We start from the raw sequence: 15,874 nt of genomic DNA on the forward strand, positions 1-15,874 counted from the left end.
CCCTATTATTTTTTGTAACTCGAGGCAATCCAACAGCAGTGTACAATATATCCCTTCGTTACTGCAAAATATCACAAGACTATTTACATTTCTCATGGGTACATGATATAGACATAGAGGTGCAAATAACAGACTATCATATAAAAAACTGAGTCATCTGATTGAGAGCAATGTTGCCCAATAACCCTGATGATAACCATTATTAGATAGCATTTCATTGCCAAATTACACGTCAACCACAAATTCCGGATACTGTTTTTGAATCAAGCTCACGACATCTTCAACTTGTAAGCAAACACCCAAAATCTCCGCATCCCATGACTTAAGATTCTCTCTCTCTGCCTCGTCTAATCCTCCCCGTCCACCACCCTGGAAATAAATAATGCCGTCAACGCGGTCAATCACTGCTCGTAATCGTCGTTCTTGAATCATCTTCGCCGCATATCCCTCCGCAGCATCTCCTGATCCTAGTCCTAGCAGCTCCGCTAGCTCCGAAAATGAAATGTTCACGTACAACTTCGATGCCGCAAGCAAATTGTGTTCTGTAACTGCCCTGTCTAAAACTGAATCTTGTTCGTAGTCTCCCTCACCTAGTTGAGCACCACGACTAATTAAATGGGATTTAGGGATTTTTCGTCGTGAGCCTAGAATATACGCCTTCACATCCTCGGCCGGAAGCAGATTGTCAAAAAATAACTTGTCAAGCATCGCATGCTCTAACGGTAGTCCTCCTTCCGGATCCTTAACTCTCTCGTCTTTCGCCAAAGATGCTAGCATGCGTCCACGAGCTGGACCAGCTGGCGCCAGCAACGCACACGAGACTGCGGCAGAAAGGCACGCGAGCCTATCATCCGCGTCAATGCCGGCTTCCCCCTCGGATCCATGATGCGACAGCTCATAATACTTTGCACCAGCCTCCAGGAATCTCTTCCGCGCGTCGAAGACCCGTGCTTGCGCAAGTTTGAAGTGTAGTTTCGCAATCGGATTACTTGACTTAAGAATTAGTGCCGCTGTCTTATTAATCAGATCCTCTGCGAGGAGGATCCGTTCTGCTGCCGGTACGGTGTCGTCGTCTTCATTTTGGATCGCATCCGTGTCAACATCTTCCAACAAGTTCCTTAACACGCGGACAGAAATATCTACTCGGTAGTCGTCTGAAATCACTCGCTGCCCGCTTTCGAGCTTGATGCCTCGGAGAATAGTGGCGGCCTGTATGGACCTGCCCTGTGATTCGTACAAACTGGCTAGGTGCTCGCGGACAACGGACTCTTGCTCTTCATAGGACACTAACGTCGGCTGTAACACCGTGAGTGCATGTCTCAATAGCACTTCTTTGTCGGCTTGAGAACATTCAATGTCGACTATATGTGAAATGTATGATGCAATAACTGGACGAGATACAACTAAACCCAGTGACGGCGCCTGAGCGAGGACAGATGTAACATAAGTCTGAAGATCTGATGAATTGTTAAGCGGCGTCAACAGCGACTGTAGGACAGTAAATTTGTCGGGTTGCGGCACAGAGGATGAGGCCACAGAAGTAATCGAATCCTGCAGTGACATTGTACAATCTATGAAAGAAAGAACCAAAGTTATATTTCGGAACAGAAACCGTGGATTGCCAAAATAAGTTGAACCGTGAGCCGCAACGGGTGACGTACATCATCAACAAATCAACCACTACCACATTCTCCGATTATTGTAAACGCGCTGCACATACTGACGACCGTCTACCAATGCAATGACCGTCCCTTTACAATCGGTCCTGATCCTGGCATCTGCAGCTATTTTTGCTGTAATCTGTCAGATCGTACCCGATTCGTATCTGGTAACGACTCATAGGACCTTAGAGTGAAGCTGCAGTGGCTAACACGTCGCAGGATGAAGTCTTCCACGTCCCGCAGACACAGCAGTATTGCGCAGGCCACTACGATGTTTGGGACGACAAGATTACAACTCCACCAGGATTGTATGTGCAACATGGGCCATGTGATAAGCTCTGTTCCTGACATTAATTTAGGTATTATCTCGGTGTCATATACACTCGGATATTGTCTCTCTTCACAACGTCGCCGACGTGCACCGTAAAAGCCTTGCGAAGTTTTAGTCTTATTGGACAATTGAGCGTCCTTCCAATTGTACTATCACTATTTCCCGTCCGACACCATCATCTATCCTCCCGAACAATTACTCTGCTCCAGCTATTCCCGACACTTTACTTTTTCTCATTTCTGTACTACACAGATGTCTGGTCCACAATCCTCACTCTTCTGAGCATAGGACTTTCCACAAGAGCTACACAAGCATCATGGCTTTCCGTGCCGCTGAAGATAGCAGTCGGTTCCGTGGCTGTTGCAATTCGGCAAACTAATATCATATGGGTCCTTTATGCTCTGGCAATGGAGATTCTTACTGTATTCGTATACCCGGATGAGAAGGGAAAGGATCGGGCAGATGATACATGGTTTTTGGCGGCCAACGCGCGACTGGAAGACGTGCGCTCGCCGGCTGATTTCGTAAATGCCATTGTGGGCGCATTCGTAAGGGTATGGCGTGGCTTGAAAGGACCAACGAAAGGACCCAAAGCGTTGAAGATTATGTGTTCTTATGCTCCGATTCTTGGGGGATTTGCAGCATTTATAGTAATAAATGGTGGGATAACATTGGGTAAGCTTTTTTATATTCCATTAAAGCGTTTTAAACTGCCTTCCTGACTAGTTCTAGGTGACAAAGGCAATCATGTCGCGGGGATACATATTCCGCAAATATTCTACTTCGCGACATTCACATGCGCGTTGTCGATTCCGTCAATTCTTTCTATTCTATCACAAACGCTCACTATACTATTTTTCCGGCCCTTACCATTCGCAATCGTGTCCGCAATCATTATTCTCGCCATCCGCACTACAACCATCGCTCATCCTTTTGTCCTGGCGGATAATCGGCATTACATATTCTATCTGTGGCGGAGGATACTCAATGCAACACCCTGGAGTCGGTATCTATTCGCACCGGGATATGCCATTGCGTTATACCTCGTCTTCGCCCGGGCGGTTCGCAAAGAAAAGATATTGACCGCGCTAGTATATTTCGGCGCATGCGCAGCAGTGCTAATACCGTCACAGCTAATCGAATGCCGGTACTTCATCGTGCCGTATCTTATCTGGCGGATACGAGTCGCGACGCTGAAGGCCGAAGACGATGACGAACGGAGGGAAAATGTTATAGCGGAATATGTCGAGATAGGGTGGTACGCCATCGTCAATTTTGTAACCATCGGACTCTTCCTCGCGTACTCGTTCGAGTGGCCGTCAGAGCCAGGAGCCAGGCAGCGGTTTATGTGGTGACAGTGGCCCAAGTTGGAAAAGCATCATCTTGTTGATAGATATTCCCAAAAGTACAATTGTAGCATTGATAATAGAAGGGTGGGTTGGTCTAATCATATTCCATTTCTATATCCTCATCGTAAGGGGATTCTTTCCGAAAGACAATGTCGGGAACCGTCCACCCTGCTGCTTCGCATTTCGCAAGTTCACTCGTGCCTTCGGAAGTACGATCGACGCTTAATAGTGCCATGCCATAATATCCGCGTAATCCCGCATCCTCGCTAAACGGCCATTCCAATAGGATTTCCTCCAGCCGGTCAACGAGATCGTCCTCGGCTCCGCTCTCGATTTTAAGACACGCGAATGCGGTATACAAGGTGTCCACCTGATCTTTTGCTCTCGCGCGTCTGTTTGACGACGCGACGTGACGGGGGGTTGATCGAACATATGACGCTAAGGATACCAGAAGCCAATCCAGCAGCGTCGCGCTTGCTCGACTAGTTTGCGTCAAAGCTAGCAGTTGAGGCCAAAATGGGAGAAGCGTGGCTGTCGACGGCGAAGGCGTCCGAGGAGGCGGACGTGTCCGCAGTAAAAGAGCTATACAACGACGTGCTAGCGGCAGGTCGTTTCGGAGCATTGACAGGTGTATTAAGCGGATTAGAGCGTCTCTGTGAGTAGATTCCAGGGACTGCGGAGCCATTATGTTGGAGTTCAATTCTGCTTGTCTTTCAAATCTTCTGTAATACGTCAGAGAGGAATATGGTACAACCCCCTTGGAAAAAAGTTCACCGATCGGTCACCGACGTGCGGCTCTCAGCCAAAACGCCCGGCAATATCGAAGGTGGGCTAGGATCGTTCTAAACCGCAACAACTTTAATATTACGGCAGAGATGTACAAACTCATGCACGTTTGCGTCATAAAATATTACGTTCTTGCCACATCTGCGAGGCGTGTAGCGACTGCCACTCCGCTAGTTTTCTTTTTAGCCAGCTCCGGGGCCCGCCCGACCGATTACCAGCATCCCATACAACACTCCTGGCCGTGCAAACCTCACACAAAAATAGTTCACCATGTTGGTCCGAGAATCGTCAGCGGCCGCGTCTAGCCTTGCAGTTGCTCGTCTGTCGAGATCATCTGTGTCACCACTATATCTGCAGCGTAAGTATTATTATTTTGCGGCGATTGCCCTGATGACAGACCTACGATCGTCCAATGGCAGAGATTGCGCTTGGATCGATCTCTCAAAATTATTCTGCTGCAGATCAGTGGGCAGAATTATACAGTTTCTGCTGATCGGATTTCACATAGCAGAGAAATTGCTGTAACCAGCAATGCTATTACGCTGTCGCCAATATGGTGAAAAAAATGCTGACATGACTTTGCAGGGTTTTCTCGGACAGTTCGGCTTAGAACTGGCTCCACCAGCCCCCAGGCTGCGGAGGATCTATCTCGGTTTATTTTCCTCTTGCGAAAGAATTATAGCACAGAAACTACAAATGTATCTTCAGGGCCACAGCCGCCGTTACCGCCGTTGAGACGGTCCCCTATTCCTATTACGCATGTCACGCCCCCTGAGCGGAATGTTAAGTCAGAGTCAGCAACGACGGAGAATAAAGAGGGTCTAAAGGAGATTTCGGAGGCCAAGGAAAAGGCTGAACGAAGTGCTGATAAGGCGAGCGAGAGTATTGTTGGCGAGATAGAGAAGTTACCAGTTTCCACATTGGCAGAAGCTGGTACAACTACTACAGTCACGACTGCCAACAAGCAGGCTAAGCCGGTGGCGACAGAAAAGAAGCCACAGTCTAGCTTATGGACGAAGATCAAGGATGTCATTCAGCATACCTGGGATGGTACAAGGCTGCTAGGTGTCGAAATCAAGATCTCTTTAAAGCTTGCAATGAAGATGTTGGCGGGATACGAACTCACTCGACGAGAAGGCCGCCAATTGAAGCGTACGACTGAAGATCTCATTCGGCTTGTACCTTTCTCGGTCTTCATTATTGTGCCATTTGCGGAGCTGTTACTCCCAGTCGCATTGAAGTTGTTCCCTAACATGCTACCGTCAACTTTTGAGGGTGCGGTGGCGAAGGAGAAAAGAATCAAAAATCTGCGGAAGACTCGGAAAGAAGTGTCAGAGTTCCTACGTAGCACTGTCAAGGAAAGTGGACTGGTACTCCCGCAGACATCAAACAACGCCCAACGAGAGCTATTCGCCGAGTTCTTCAGAAAAGTCCGAACTTCTGGCGAGTCACCTAGCCGCGAAGAGCTATTGAGCGTCTGCCGCATGTTTAAGGATGATATCGTTCTTGACAACCTTTCGCGACCGCAGCTAGTCGCCATGGCGCGATATATGAATCTTCCGACGTTCGGCACCGATATGGTCTTGAGATATCAGATCCGACACCGAATGCGCCAAACTAAGCGAGACGATCGAGCGATCGACTATGAAGGTGTTAACTCATTGTCGGTTACTGAGCTGCAGTCGGCGTGCCAGTCTCGAGGTGTCAAGTCCCATGGTGTTTCCCCCGCCCGACTCCGTGATGACTTGCAAAATTGGCTTGACCTCCGTCTTCGACAAAATGTCCCTAGCACGTTACTACTTCTTTCTGCTGCATATACTTATGGTGCAAGTGAGTCGATTGACTCACACTATGATGCGCTCCTGTCCGTATTAAGCTCTATTCCTGACGAGTTGTACCACGAAGCTGAGCTACAAGTTCACCACGCGGAGGGAACTGCTACCAATAAGCAGAGGTTGGAGGTCGTAAAAGAACAGGAGGAGCTTATCAAAGATGAGAACGAAGAGATCTCGAAGACTGGTAAGGTCATCAAGGACGACGTCTCTGTGGATGATGAACCTGTCATGCACGAGCCTCCAAAGGACCAGACTAAGTAGGTTTATGCGTTATTCACCGAGAAGGTGGACATCTAGAATACAGTATCAACATTCTCGACTCTAAAAAGATGGTTTATTTATGTTGGAGCTGAAAATTTGTAGTATAGCATGGCGGTCCACGCTAAGATTTACAAAATAGTTACAAAAGGGAACTATTGGATATGCTTGCCAAATCCTGTTTTGTATTTACACTTTGGGGAATTTTGTACATGAATTCATTTGTTGCTGCGCGTTGTGTTGCTTTGGTTTCAGACCTAACTGTGCATAGATCTATGTGTAATAATCAGTACTTCAATGGAATAAATATATCGTACATCCAAGTCAATCCCATGAACTCCGTACAATGCTCAACAAGCCCCTGCCTCGAGGGTCACATATCGCTTCCATTAACATCCAATCCAGACTGCTTCATACGATCTAGCATCATTAAAACATCCCTCTCGACCTCTGCAACAGCCATCTCAAGCGCATCTTGCGACTGCATACCACCCCTTCTTGATCGTCCCATTGCAGGCGGTGGACTTATAGTGCCACTCACGCTCCGTTCTGATGGCTGAAATTGAGCTTGCTTTTCTAATATCACTGACTGAAATTTGAGTACCTCTCTGACTTTGTGCAATGTCGGATCCTCGTCAACATCGCTGCTCCCGCTGGCTGATGAGGATGGCAATGAGACAACGTTGCACACAGAAGATGATTGCGAACTAGATTGCGCGGTTGCGAACAAAGTTGACAAATCCGAAATCAATTCAGCAGTAGTAATCTCTGGAGGCGAGCTGGGCTGACTTGCTGAAGCTGCGGCGATCGCTCGGCCAAGCGACGACGTAGACGATAGCGATGAGCCTGTCGAGGATCGAGTAGTTGTTGGCGGAATCGGCGATACGCCTGTGGAACCCAGCAACCGAGATGACAACATCTTCAAGAATGATGAGATTAATGAGTAAAACTGATAATTCCGTGCCGCATTTGCCTACGTCCGATACGTTGACCTCTTAGTACCTTGGAGTGTTGGAGGTAATTACGTGATGTTTATATTCCCTGGCGGGTTTTCGTCGGCGGCGAATTTGGCGAATTCCCCAGCAACGATCAAAAAGCAACATCGATGACATCCGCAATTGTCGACCACTAATGCTAATTTTAACCAAAATCATCACACAATGCCGATAATATACCGAAAATATGAACCGCCACAGACATCGGTTCCTCCAGCGACAGCGGCTGGAGATGAGAATGCTGCAGCTTCACGGGATGCTCCGCGGGAAACGGCAGAGCGGGACCTAACCGCTATCCGACAACTAATCTCGCAAGACCTGTCGGAGCCTTATGGAATATATGTGTATAGGTATTTCATATACCAGTGGCCGCATTTATGTTTTTTGGCCCTAGACACAGGTGTACGGACCTCTCCAGCGTCATCATCGACAGAGCCAACGACTGCAGAAAAGTCCCCTGCTGATGCCGGCACGCAAACACAGGAGGATAACCTAGTTGGCGTCGTTGTTTGCAAGCTAGCATCGCATAGAGGCGTAAAGCTACGAGGCTACATTGCCATGCTAGCTGTTGCAACCACATACAGAGGTCGTGGCATAGCCACCAAGCTTGTTCGACTTGCGATAGATTGCATGATAGAAGATGGCGCAGAAGAGATTGTTCTGGAGACAGAGGTTGACAATGAGTCCGCAATTCGTTTGTACGAGAGAATGGGATTTATTAGGAGTAAGCGAATGCATAGATATTACATGAATGCGAGCGATGCTTTCCGACTGGTACTGCCAGTGAAAGTCGAGAGTACGATCCGGTATTGTGTTCTTGCCAATGAACTTGATACTAGTCCCCATAATGGAGGTGATGGAGAAGCCGGCGCAAGTTCGGGAGCCGGGGGTATGTACATATAATGCTGCTGCTGGTGATGGTAAGGTCGATGTACGATATTGAGGGGCACGAGCGGTGCATCGTTGTATATTTCAACTATTAGATTTGTAAATATTTTAAGGTAATTACGGTACAAAAATGGAATATAAAACACAAACGATAGGAAGTCAGGACTATTGCAGACATTTCAAAACCATAGACAATAAGACAAGACATATATAACACCATTGCAAAGACAATTTCCTGTTACAAATACATAATACCCTCATCCACTCGACCATAAATTTAGTTACACCCGCCGAAATTATCTATAACGTAGAAATTTTTATGCTGCCGGAAATCTATAAAACTTCACTCGTCCAACTTGGGAGCCAAGTAGAATCGCAAGTGACCTGCCGACAGGGGGTACTCAACCAAGATCGGATTCTCATCGGCAAGCTTAAGCGTAACCTGCTGAGACAAACCAGTAGCCTTGCAGAAGTTGAGCAAGTATTTAGTAGACAGAGTCAAGCTCACCGGCTCGGAAAGATCAATCTTTGTGCACAATTCGGGTTTGTCAGCTGAAGAATTTGGCTTCAAAGTGACGCTACCGTTGCCAATATCGCCCTCGCATGTGAACCTAACACCACCCTTAGTGCAGTCAATAGTGATACTCTCCGAGATTGACTGCATATCTCTGCAGATCCGCTGGAATTCAGTCGACGGCATGGTAATGCTAGCAGCATATTCTGTCTCTGGAATACCAAGGTGCTCCTGGTCGATATCCATGAGCTTGAGAGCGTATTCCGACATACGATCCTGCTGAGTATTCTCAAATCGGACAACAAGAGAATCCGCTGAATCGCCAGCCTCAAGTGTGAGGATATCTTCATTATTACCACACCGAAGAATCTTCGTCAACGAAACTAGATTGATGCCGAGAGCGAGATTTCTATCGCATCGGTACTCAGAGAAACCATCGGCGGTAAGCAAGAGCGAGACAAGAGAGACATGGGACGTATCCATTGCCTGCAGGGCCAAGCCATTCTCCGTGCAGTCAAAGTTGCAGTCCTGAACGAGTTCTCTCACAGCCTCGACAACCTACAAGACCGTTAGTCAGCACTACGTTTGATATAAAGTAGTGGATAGAACCAACCTTCTTAAAAAGGGAAGCCTGCTCAAGTTTACCTTCCAGCATTGTGATTGATTATATAGGTGTCTGTAACTGTCAGCTTTTGATCCGCTTCAATTCTCTTGGAACGTGTGGAATAACATAAACACTTTCAAACGAAAGGCCCTCAGATACTATCTAACGAAAAAATGGTGCTATAAGATCATTCCGATTTCACTAATACCATTCCAAATATTCTCGTCATAGGGCAGCGATCTGACAAATACGCGTAATATGAATCGTGGCGAACGCGACACGTTCACAAGCAAAGCGATCATCAAATAGAACTCACCTTAATTAAATGTAAATAAAAAATGTCTTAGGCCAATGTATTGACTAGTGGAATTTTTTGACTATTCTCTACCAAAATATAAACAGAAGTGCGCGGTTTTGCTTAGAGAATAGAACACAGAGAACAAAACGTCAAAAGTTGCGGTGGGCGCAATACACTCAAACGACCGTCAATTTTCCACACTGAGTCTAAATTGAATGACACGACGCGTGAAAGACGCGCTCCAAAACATAATTTGGCAATAGATATGGTGTAAATGTAGTTTAATTACCGCGTTTATGTGGGAGACGTCATTCTACTCTAACCGTCCTTAGGTAGGGTAAGGCCTCACTAATGTTAAACTGCGTGTCAATAATTAACACCAATTTTCAGCGCGTTGGCGTCCCGCAACTGGCAGATTTCTGGGATCATTATCGTCCGCGAAAGCCAATGCCAAATCTCGCACCACCGTTTCAATACAAGCGACGCAAACTATGGGTCGAGACACCGTCGTTGACTGAGAGTTGTGTGCCAGAGAGCGATGATGAAATAGAATGGAAGTCGGGTTCTCCGGTACTAGTTAGTCAAGAATGCGAGGACAATGACACGGAAGACTCAGATCATAAAGATGGAGAGAGTAGTGATCGAGAAATACAGTCTTTTGGCGACGGATGCCGTTGCGAACTGATTGGCGCATATGTTCAGGATTTTTTGGAAGTCTTCGACAGGTTTATGGATGATGACGAAAGCGATGAAATGACTACAACAACAGACGAAGACGACGACGACGACGACGACGACGACGACGACGAAGGCGAAGACGAAGACGAAGACGAAGACGAAGACGAAGACGAAACGATGTCCACGGTCGGCAGCGTGGAGGTCCAAGATGAAGTTTGCAATAGCCACAAAGAAGATCAAGGCTCTAATCCACTGATCAATGCAACTACTGTAACGCATTTTATCCAGAAGGCTTACACTGTGTCCATACTTGCTGTACTAACCTGTTCTATCTTACAGTCCCCATCTGTTCATATACAGGCACCGAATCGACGCCAACATGTACGAATGAATGGATGCTACTATTGATCGTCCATAAGTTCGACGAACTTCTCATAAATTCCATTGAAACGAAACCGCGTTGCCGTGTCGCCAACTACGCTTAAACCGCTGGTTGTTATGGCAGTAGCAATAGCAATTTCTCTATACTTCCGTAAGTGCTAGTATATGTCTATATATCTCAATTTGCTATCAGTAGTAATAATTATAATATTATCAATCTTCCTCGACTCTCGCAAATACTAATATACAAATGATATCCCAAGTTTTGCCAGTACAAACATCATACACCAATAACAATCCAATTCATTTGCACAGTATCCATTGCCTGTTCATCAATCCATCATAAATCTAATTCATTACCCATTTTCAAGTTCGGAACGAGCGCAAATAGGTCGCACCAAAAAAAAAATTTGTAACCAGCGGAAGTTTTGAAACAATATCTTGCACCCCTTAACCTCTATCGTTACGACTATCGGCAAACGTAGGAACTTGCTTGTGTCTCCTCTCGCCCACAGGGAATTGTAGCGGTGGAGACAACAAAAGATTTGTCCCTAACAGCGGTGACGGTTGGGGCCTAGGACAAATAAATGATTGCGTCGTCTGTTGCTGCTGTTGCTGATACTGATTTTTAAGGGCCCGATCTCTAGCATCGGCTGTGATAGTTGCCCATCGGGGTGAGCCCGGGGGAGGATATTCTGATCGTGTGGCTAGTGGAGCAATTACAGCTGATGCAGACGGACGCCGGGAGTACTGAATATTCTTAGACTGAATATTCTTAGACACGCTAGATCGCACACCATGAATTGGAACCATGTCAGTCTCTTGGCCAGTGGCCTGAACCAATAACTGGGACAATCTCTCAGCTCGCCGAGAATCTATATGCGGCACTGGAGGTGGTGGGAATGGCGGAGGTGTTCCTGGTGCCAGAGGACGGCGCCGCCCAAGGCGATGCGACGGCAGTACAGGGCCAGACATAGCAGATGGAAAAATCGGCTGAATCATCATTGAACTTTCAGGGAATTGCGCCTGACTCGGCATTCGTGGAGATAGACCCTGAGCTGGTATTCTCTTTGTCATGCCAGGATGGGGAGCAGGGTTCCCAAATTTTGGTGCCAATGAACTGGATCCTTGGGCTAATGAACTTGATCTCGCAAGAAGTGCACCCTCGCGGGAAGGAGAAGGGACCTCAACTGGCATGGTTTCGTGCTTAAACGTAGCTGGCTGTGGGAATTGCCCTGACTCCGTCGCGGGCGTGAGAACCGGAGAAGGAGGCAATTGGTGCTTCTGGGAAATCGAGGACTCCGCAAGTACTTCATCCTTCCGACAAATACCTAATTGAAGGCCTTCGACAGATGTGGGTATGGAAATTTCAACGTCGGACCTTGAGATATCGGTTGACGGTACTTCCACTTCCGGCTCGGAATCAGGGACTGAAGGTCTCATCGGTTCGTTTTTTGTAACTGATTCACAAGATTCAAGCTCTTTCCATACTGGCGACCTCCGCCTGCGCGGAACATTGTAAATATCGGATGTATCAATCGGCAGCGGTCTAACCGCACTCTCCGAAGAAGGGGTGCGATCGTCCTTAGGGCCAGACCTACCCATGAACTTCGCCATAAATCCTTTCACTCTTCCGGACCCGAAATTTCTCACGCTATCCTTGGCTATGTCAGTAATAGTGGTGACTACGCTGCCACCAGACGGAACCGGAACAGTAGCAGACGGAGGCGGAGAAACATTCGCATCGCTGGAAGCAGCCTCACGCCGCAACAGGGCGCTTCCCTTTAATGTCAATTTCTTCCGTTTGTGAACAGAAGATCGGCGGTTTCTGAAAGTTGATATAGTCGGCGACGGAGAAGATGTTTCTTGTAACACGTCTGCGACGCGGATTGTAGCCGATATTCTGCGTGGCGACGGTGAGGATGGAGGCGTAGGTAGCATCCGGACAGGCTGGGGGAGTTGCAACGGTGACATCGGTTCCACGCGATCGCTATTAGCCCACTTGAGAGCCTTTGAAACCTCCTCTTCCACCTCAATGACCATAGAAACGTGATGCTTCCATCGAGCTTGCTCATACCACTGTTCCTGGAGAGCGTGTCTGGGTTCTCCAGTGGTGGCCCAACTCCGGTCCGCTTCTTCGTCTGGCTTGATTCTAATAGTCTGAGAACTACTTGCAGCTGCATGCACCGCTTCTCGCAATCGTTTGACTCTGTCTTCGCCAGGGCTTGTTGCACTCACTACATTCACAGTCCGCGTGCCTGGTGCAGCGTTCGATGACCGATATTCACGATAAAGGGACAACAACGACGGGCGATCGCGCAATTTTACACCAGCGGCTGCAGCGGCAGTGGCAACAACGACGGTTGACTCTGTTCGATTGTGAAAAAAGCTCCTTGATGCAAGGCGTCGAAAATTATTTCTGCGGTGCGCCGCCCTAACTTGAGATAGAGTCCGATCTTGTAAAATAGATTTTGTACTAAGTCTCTCTTCGAAGACGACCAAACGATCCTTGCTTTTCAGATCAGACAAAACGTTCGAAATCTCGGAAACAGCTGCGTCAAACTCCACAATAACATGAGCGGCGAAGATAGACTGTCGACTGCTTAGCTCTTCAGGACCGTGTGCACACAACCAAGTCCACCAGAAAGCATCGTCAAGTGGCAACTTGGCGATTTCTAGAGACTGCTGAATAGATGCATCGGATTCGCCGTCGACTGTTCTCGGTGGCAGATGCTTGCGTCGGGGTGGCGCGCGGAATAACAGTTCGGCCGATGGTAACAACAGCCCTGGATTTGAAAGCATTGGGGACGACTCTGTTGGGAACCCGCGAGACATAAATTGTGACCAACTATTAACAGCAGGTGGTGTCTCTGGACCGTTAGAACTTTCAGTAGACCACTTGGACGAGCCACTGGTGTTTCGCGTGCGAGGTTGTCGTTCAATCGCCTCGGTATCCGAATTTGGAGAATCGCGAACAGCGTCATTCCAAAATCCGTAATCCTTGAAATGTGCCCATTCCTCTGAACACATTGATTGTGCTGATCGGAGGACGTTGGACTTTTTCGATGTCCGAGATATGTACGCAGAGGCATCGGAATTGATTGGCTTAACATGCGCCGTACCCGCAGAAGCGGACTTCTCGTTGGACTCCGAGTTATATGAGCACATCTTGTTCAGGATTCTTGTGAATTCATCAGTCAAGAAGCTGTCGATCCCAGCTGTTGAGCTACGCTGGGACGCGTAAAGGAAGGCTTCGACGGCCGTGTCGTTTGCTGAGACGTCGCCAACATTAGGATTGCGACGAGCGAGACCATGGAATCGGCCAAGGATGTGTCTTGGCGAGGATGAGTAACTTTTCACAAAAGCAGACAAGAGTAACGCGTCTGTCGACGAGGAGGCATTCGAAGTTGTTGGCGGATAAGGGGTTGATGAAAGCAATGTGCTCAGAGCGATAGGCAGAGGGGAGATAGATGCTAAAGTTGCAGTGGGAGAGGCCGACTGGGAGCGCAGATATCCAAAGAATAAGTGAGCGGAAGCATCGGCTGCCCTATAACGTTGGCTGGTTAAAGACTGATCTGGATACGCGATAGACATTTGAAATCACTTACTTTGACCAAATTTTGTATCCTTCTGAAAACGTTGGTCTTGTCTGGGGACCACCAAAAGCGCCATTGACATTATCGCTCTCTGCTGCAAGACGTGCCATATCCTCGCTCAGGGGGAATGCCCACCAAGCAGCCAAACGCGCGACTTTGCGTCCACCCATACCCGACGTTTTCCAGTGCGATGCGAGAGCCGACAGCAAGTCGAAGAAATTGAAAATAATACGTGATCGTGCAGGCGAGTCAGCCGCAACGGGGATAATCATCTTGAACGCGTTCTGGGCCCTGCCGGCATCTAATATCGTTAGAACAATGACGACAGTAAAATAAGAGTCAAATATCGCGCCGTACCTTCTTCACCCGCTTTAAACAGTTCGTATACATCCCATGTCACAATTCCACCGGGGATACGCGCCCAGACCCACTTTAACGCGCTTACAATTACAAACACGTCCGAAAGCTTGATCTCGCGCTGAATTTCTGACGAGACCAACGCGTCAGCTTCGTAAAATATTCGGTGAACGAAACGCTTAGCTTCGATAAGATCGTAATTGGGTCGGTATGGCAATAGCACCAATGGTTCTAGCACACCGCGTAACTTTATTTCCTCAATTGCAAGACCGGTGAAGCGGTCGGCCACATCGAGAGATATTGATGTACGTGCCCATATGTCATCAGGTGAGTATCGGGGGAGATCACTGACAATATCATGTACTGAATCGAGAGGTGATTGAGGACCAATCGGAGACGCGAAATTCCGCCTTGCATCCAAAGGTCGAAAACCGCGGAAAAACCCGGGCATCTTGTTGATCAGGACGATCACAGAGATGAGGAGTTAAGAATTGTGACGACAAGAATTGCGATATAGATGTGTCGGTATAAGTGTAAGAAAGTAAAGAGAAGTCAAAGGAAGGTAAAGCTCAAGGAGTACATAGGAGTATATCAGGAAAACAGAACCCCCCTCAGACACACTTTTGGGATGAGGCACGCACAGCAGGTCTAGTGGCTATCAGGAACGTAGCTCGAATAGAGTGCAAACTGATGGGAACGCGATCACGCGGTGGCCATATCAGCAAATTAAGCTAGGCACAGTGCGACGCGTCGTCGCAATTGTGAATCTCTTGTATGAAGGAGTAACAGGACACGGTTAACTGCAGTTACAGCGTGTAGCATCAATCCAGGAACTTTTCCTGTCTTGATGCCTCAGTTCAGACATTATTAGCCCGTAGGAATGGTTCAGGGGCATTCAAAATTTAACATGAATCACCAAATCACAACAACAATATTGGAGCAGCAGATTCTGCATCATCTATATCTTGTGAGCCGTGGCAGCCAGTAATATTTCAGGCGATTGTGCATTTTTTTGACAGTTCTGGTTCCTGGCTGAACAGCCCAATCAGCAAGCAAGTTGAGGCTAAACGTTTGCTGGAGATTGCTTCTGCTGTGCTTCACGTATAATTGGAATGTGTGGCAGGGGCAAAGTTGTGACACGTGAAGTTAAATGAGTTTAGGGTTTCTTCGCATAATAGTTATCTACAACGGAATGTCAACTGCATACTGATCTGCGTATTTTATGCCTGTTTGGCATGTGCAACGGGGGCAGCATCGGAATCTTCTTCTAGTGAGAGACGCCTCCTTCTATAGTTACCATATCTTGTTACTAGTTCGAGTCTATTTTCATAAAAATCGTCTTG

At 47.5% G+C, this 15,874-nt stretch overlaps 8 protein-coding genes across 8 annotated transcripts; 4 read left to right on the forward strand and 4 right to left on the reverse strand.

The window, feature by feature from the left end:
- Positions 1-18: 18 nt before the first annotated feature.
- On the reverse strand, positions 19-1,629 carry V1513DRAFT_440843 (uncharacterized protein). Its single transcript, XM_066897428.1, has one exon. It carries the CDS (start codon positions 1,561-1,563, stop codon positions 226-228), a length of 1,338 nt encoding a protein of 445 aa, XP_066754914.1. The 5' UTR covers positions 1,564-1,629; the 3' UTR covers positions 19-225.
- V1513DRAFT_440846 (alpha-2-glucosyltransferase Alg10) lies at positions 1,578-3,557 on the forward strand. Its single transcript, XM_066897429.1, has 4 exons — positions 1,578-1,828; positions 1,881-1,969; positions 2,021-2,667; positions 2,725-3,557. Exons 1-4 carry the CDS (start codon positions 1,742-1,744, stop codon positions 3,345-3,347), a joined length of 1,446 nt encoding a protein of 481 aa, XP_066754915.1. The 5' UTR covers positions 1,578-1,741; the 3' UTR covers positions 3,348-3,557.
- Positions 3,436-4,026, reverse strand: V1513DRAFT_430411 (uncharacterized protein; the record flags this gene model as incomplete). Its single annotated transcript, XM_066896346.1, has 1 exon — positions 3,436-4,026. The coding sequence occupies one exon, from the start codon at positions 4,024-4,026 to the stop codon at positions 3,436-3,438; it is 591 nt and encodes a 196-aa protein (XP_066754916.1).
- Positions 4,027-4,305: 279 nt separating this feature from the next.
- V1513DRAFT_440849 (LETM1-like protein-domain-containing protein) lies at positions 4,306-6,536 on the forward strand. The gene is made up of 2 exons (XM_066897430.1): positions 4,306-4,485; positions 4,713-6,536. Exons 1-2 carry the CDS (start codon positions 4,398-4,400, stop codon positions 6,221-6,223), a joined length of 1,599 nt encoding a protein of 532 aa, XP_066754917.1. The 5' UTR covers positions 4,306-4,397; the 3' UTR covers positions 6,224-6,536.
- A 597-nt stretch (positions 6,537-7,133) lies between these two features.
- V1513DRAFT_440852 (acyl-CoA N-acyltransferase) lies at positions 7,134-8,262 on the forward strand. The gene has a single exon (XM_066897431.1). It carries the CDS (start codon positions 7,381-7,383, stop codon positions 8,116-8,118), a length of 738 nt encoding a protein of 245 aa, XP_066754918.1. The 5' UTR covers positions 7,134-7,380; the 3' UTR covers positions 8,119-8,262.
- On the reverse strand, positions 8,194-9,712 carry V1513DRAFT_440853 (proliferating cell nuclear antigen, N-terminal domain-containing protein). The gene is made up of 3 exons (XM_066897432.1): positions 9,538-9,712; positions 9,231-9,383; positions 8,194-9,175 (listed from the first exon to the last, which is right to left on the reverse strand). The coding sequence occupies exons 2-3, from the start codon at positions 9,270-9,272 to the stop codon at positions 8,447-8,449; spliced, it is 771 nt and encodes a 256-aa protein (XP_066754919.1). The 5' UTR covers positions 9,273-9,383; positions 9,538-9,712; the 3' UTR covers positions 8,194-8,446.
- Positions 9,713-9,870: 158 nt separating this feature from the next.
- On the forward strand, positions 9,871-10,605 carry V1513DRAFT_430416 (uncharacterized protein; the record flags this gene model as incomplete). The annotated part of the gene is made up of 1 exon (XM_066896347.1): positions 9,871-10,605. The coding sequence occupies one exon, from the start codon at positions 9,871-9,873 to the stop codon at positions 10,603-10,605; it is 735 nt and encodes a 244-aa protein (XP_066754920.1).
- Positions 10,606-10,816: 211 nt separating this feature from the next.
- V1513DRAFT_300636 (uncharacterized protein) lies at positions 10,817-15,233 on the reverse strand. Its single transcript, XM_066894626.1, has 3 exons — positions 14,532-15,233; positions 14,187-14,475; positions 10,817-14,125 (listed from the first exon to the last, which is right to left on the reverse strand). Exons 1-3 carry the CDS (start codon positions 14,980-14,982, stop codon positions 11,029-11,031), a joined length of 3,837 nt encoding a protein of 1,278 aa, XP_066754921.1. The 5' UTR covers positions 14,983-15,233; the 3' UTR covers positions 10,817-11,028.
- Between the last annotated feature and the right edge of the window lie 641 nt (positions 15,234-15,874).

This window comes from Lipomyces chichibuensis, assembly GCF_038497645.1.
Source record: "Lipomyces chichibuensis strain CBS 12929 unplaced genomic scaffold V1513scaffold_7, whole genome shotgun sequence".
NCBI lineage: Eukaryota > Fungi > Ascomycota > Lipomycetes > Lipomycetales > Lipomycetaceae > Lipomyces > Lipomyces chichibuensis.